The sequence below is a fragment of the Talpa occidentalis genome, unplaced genomic scaffold (assembly GCF_014898055.3).
Source record: "Talpa occidentalis isolate TD23 unplaced genomic scaffold, MPIMG_talOcc4v2.1 talOcc4.3, whole genome shotgun sequence".
Taxonomy (NCBI): Eukaryota; Metazoa; Chordata; class Mammalia; order Eulipotyphla; family Talpidae; genus Talpa; species Talpa occidentalis.
Genome location: NW_023603184.1, coordinates 3,505,698 through 3,509,774, shown reverse-complemented (window position 1 = coordinate 3,509,774; position 4,077 = coordinate 3,505,698). Strand labels below are relative to the sequence as shown.

At 37.6% G+C, this 4,077-nt stretch overlaps 1 protein-coding gene across 1 annotated transcript; it reads left to right on the top strand.

The window, feature by feature from the left end:
• Window positions 1-1,889: 1,889 nt before the first annotated feature.
• LOC119254293 (olfactory receptor 4C6-like) lies at window positions 1,890-2,819 on the top strand. The gene has a single exon (XM_037521409.2). The coding sequence runs from the start codon at window positions 1,890-1,892 to the stop codon at window positions 2,817-2,819; it is 930 nt and encodes a 309-aa protein (XP_037377306.2).
• The last annotated feature ends 1,258 nt before the right edge of the window (window positions 2,820-4,077 follow it).

Sequence of the window (4,077 nt, the reverse complement as noted above, 5' to 3'; positions counted from 1 at the left end):
ACACACATATATATAATTGTACTAATTGTGTGTGTATACTTTCGACCAACACAGGTTTGAACTTCACGGGTACGCTTATACACATATTTGTGTTCTTTTTCAGTAAATATTATCAGTGCAAGAATCATTAATTGTAAATAAATGTCAGTGTCTTTTCACATATCTTTTCATTTGTGATCTCTATATTAGTAATATATATACCTTCTGGTATATATTTTTTGTATCATATAAGATAATATTGATATACGCACAGACAAACTGGTGACTCATCTTGTAAGCAGACAAAGGTAAACTTCAGGTATTTATACTTACAGTCCGGTACTATAAATTTATTTTCTCTTTGTGACATTTTTTTTCTTCATAACACTTTCTTTTCTGTAGATTGCTTTATTGTGAAATGCAGTGTGTTACATAACACATAACAAAAGATGTGATCATTAACCATTGATGTTATTGGTAAGGCTTCTGGTCAACAGCAGGCTATTGGTAGTTAAATTTTTGGAATGTCAAGAATTATAAAGGGATTTTTAACTGCAGGCATGGCAAGTCTACACCCTGCATTGTATGTAAGTGTATATATCTCTATCTATTTTTATATTCATTTCTGCAATATATACATAAGCATACACACACATATGAGTTGACCCTTAAGCAATATGTGTTTGTACTCTATGGGTCTATTTGTGTGGGAAATTTTTTCAAACAATATTATCAATACATAGTCATTTTATCTGGAAATGAATATGAATTTATTCTCATCTGTTCATTTGATGTTTATGTATAATGCAGATGGTTATAATATATACGGAATCTATTTATTGTGGAGTTGCCATTGAATTTGTTGTTGAATTTTATTCTAGAAATGATGATGCAGATATAGGAGGCATCAGTATATCTCCCTGGATTGTTATGAAATAGAATTTTATCATGAAATCCTGTGTGTCCTTCAATACAACCATTAGAGAAGAACTATGCCTTATTACTGATGGTGATGTTGCTCTAGGAATGCTGGTTTTGAACTTGGCTTCATGTTTCTTGCTTTTGGGAACTTGGTGTCATCTTTTCACCACTGTAAGCCTAAGTGTCTTATCTCTAAATGGAAGAAAATATCTCATAACATATTATACTGACTAAAACATATTGAATATCATAAATATGTGAAAATAATCCAATTTCAGAAGGGAGAAATGCAGATGGAAAGAATAGAGTATCATTTCCTTAGGATTTGACCTGCCAGTCTTGTAGGCTATTCAGCTAAGCACATTGTACATGCTCAGTGAGCATATGGAACAAATGAGAATTTACCTGAAAAGTCTCAAGTTCTTGGTTCTTGGATATAGTGAGTGATAAATGAAGGTCAGCTTCCCAGTTTGAAGTTCCTCCAAGTAGAGACTTAGAGATAGGATTGTATGCAGGTAGTTTATTTTGGAACACAGAATGGAGGCTGGGGATGGGGACCGTTAAACAGGGTAGAAGAGAAAGTTAACCCAGATTATGTTAAGCTGCTTACCATTTATGCAGTGGCTTCTATCTACCAATAATCTAGGATTTCTTTAATATTTGTTAATGCCTTCTTCTTTCCAGATGTGCATATGCACCAAAATGATGAATCAGGGACTTCCATATGTCTCGAGCAGCAAGTCTTAGAAGAGAAAGTAAGAGACACACAGGTGAGAGAAGGTGCTGGGGAGGTCAGTAGGACTGAGTCATTGTCAGGCTATAATTGGTAGCAGTTGTTTGATGTATTAATTCCAAGAGGATAAGGAGGGTCAAGAGGCTGTGAGACAGAGTGCAAATAATGTCCAGTATACCCAGTGATTGCTAATTACAAATAATACCATTTTAGATTTTCCAGTTCAGAGTGATGTGCTTTCACCAACCCATAGTAAATGGAGAATCTAAGCAATGTGACTGAATTCATTCTTTTGGGCATTACAACGAATCCACAGCTGAGGAAAACATTATCTGTTCTATTTTTCGTCATGTATGTGCTAACAGTTGTGGGAAACCTACTCATTGTGGTCACCATGATCAAAAGTCAAAGTCTGAGGTCACCGATGTATTTTTTCCTCACTGCCTTGTCTCTTATGGATGCCATCTACACTTCTGTCATCGCCCCCAAGATGATTGTGGACTGCCTCTCCAGTATCACCACTATCTCCTTCATAGGCTGCATGATCCAGCTTTTTGCAGAGCATTTCTTTGGTGGTGTGGGGATCATTCTTCTCATCATCATGGCCTATGACCGCTACGTGGCCATCTGCAAGCCCCTGCACTACATGACCATCATGAGCCCTCGGCTGTGCTATGTGCTGCTGGGAGGGGCCTGGTTGGGGGGCCTTATCCACGGAATCATCCAGGTGATCTTCATGTATCAAATTCCCTTCTGTGGTCCCAATGTCATGGATCACTTTATATGTGATCTATTTCCATTGTTAAAACTGGCCTGCATGGACACCCAGGTCCTGGGTATCATAGTCTCCCTTAACACTGGGGCGATGTGTTTGATCACCTTCCTTATCCTTATTGCCTCCTACACAGTTATCCTCTGCTCCTTGAGGTCTTATAGCTCTGAAGCACGACACAAAGCTCTCTCCACTTGTGGCTCCCACCTCACAGTGGTTTTCTTGTTCTTTGTGCCATGTATATTCTTGAATGTGAGGCCTGTGGTTACTTTCCCCATAGATAAGGTAATGACTGTGTCCTTTACTATTGTCACACCCATGCTAAACCCTTTGATCTATACCTTACGGAATGCAGAGGTGAAGAATGCCATGAGGAAATTGTGGATGAAACAAGGGACCCTGGGTGGTCATTAGCTTACATATTTTGGAAAATCTTATTAGGACTATGAAATTTCACCCTCTCATTCATTCAGATTCATTGGGCACACACCAATAGTATCAAGAACTCTCTGTCTCTTCAGTATATTTTCTACTCCATCCCACTTTGCATAGAGATCTTGTCATTTATTTTTTTTTAAACCTCTCTTTTGATTAATTCATGCGGTTTCCAGTTCAGAGTTTTGGTTTGCACTAATCTGCTCACTGCTGTATTCACATTCCCAGAGATATTCACTGGCTGACTCCTTCACATTGTTCTTCATTTTCAGATCAACACTCTCCCTCTTGGACAAATCTTTCCTGATGACTTTCTCCTTCAGTTGTTTCACAACTCTTCATTCTGTTATATCCTCAGCATCAGTGATCACAAAATATACTTTAAAAATATATACTTGAAATTTAAATATGCTTTAAAATTTATTTTAAAATAAGACTTGAGTTTCATTTTCTCTGCATTCTCAGCAAGATTATACTCCCTGTAATGCAGGATTATGTTTACTCATTCAAGGTATGTTTGGATGTCGCCAGGCACCTCATGATTATGCTAAGCTAAATACACTTCAAGGAGAAAGATGCACACCAGATGGTATCACTTCTAGGTAGAATATAGAGAAACCAAACTAAGGATCAAAGACAAACTTTTAAACCAAGCCTTGGATGCTGACCATGGAACGAGAAATCCAGAGTCGTTAGTGGAAGGAAGAGAGCAGGGTGGGGAGAGAGCACAATGGACTTGAGTGCGTTGGTAGTGGGTGTGCAAGGAGATTACACCTGAAGGGGAATACCTGTAATTCCAAAATACTAACAAAAATGTAAACCAGTGGTACACCAATAAAAATATTTAAAAAATTATTGGATGAATGTATGTCTAAAAGTCTTTGTCTACTTTGATATTTGCAATTTCATAGGCTGGGTGAGAAGTAGGGGTGGATAAATAAAAGAGGGACTTCAGGAGAGTTTGAAATTTCCCTTTTGTCTGCTGAAAGTTGTCCATTGAGGAAGCTTTCAGAAGCAAGTCCAATCTCAGATTTGTAGTTTGTGATTTAATATGGAGGCCACGAATTCACCAAAATTCTCCACTCCATTTTTCATCATTTTGAGAAGCAGGATGAGAAGCTATCATGCTGGAGTCAAGAGACTAAAGAATCTAGTGTCTATATATTCTATTTTTTTTCCGAGTGTCACAAAAACATGGTATATTAATACCTCTATATTCTTGTGAGTAAAGAGGAAC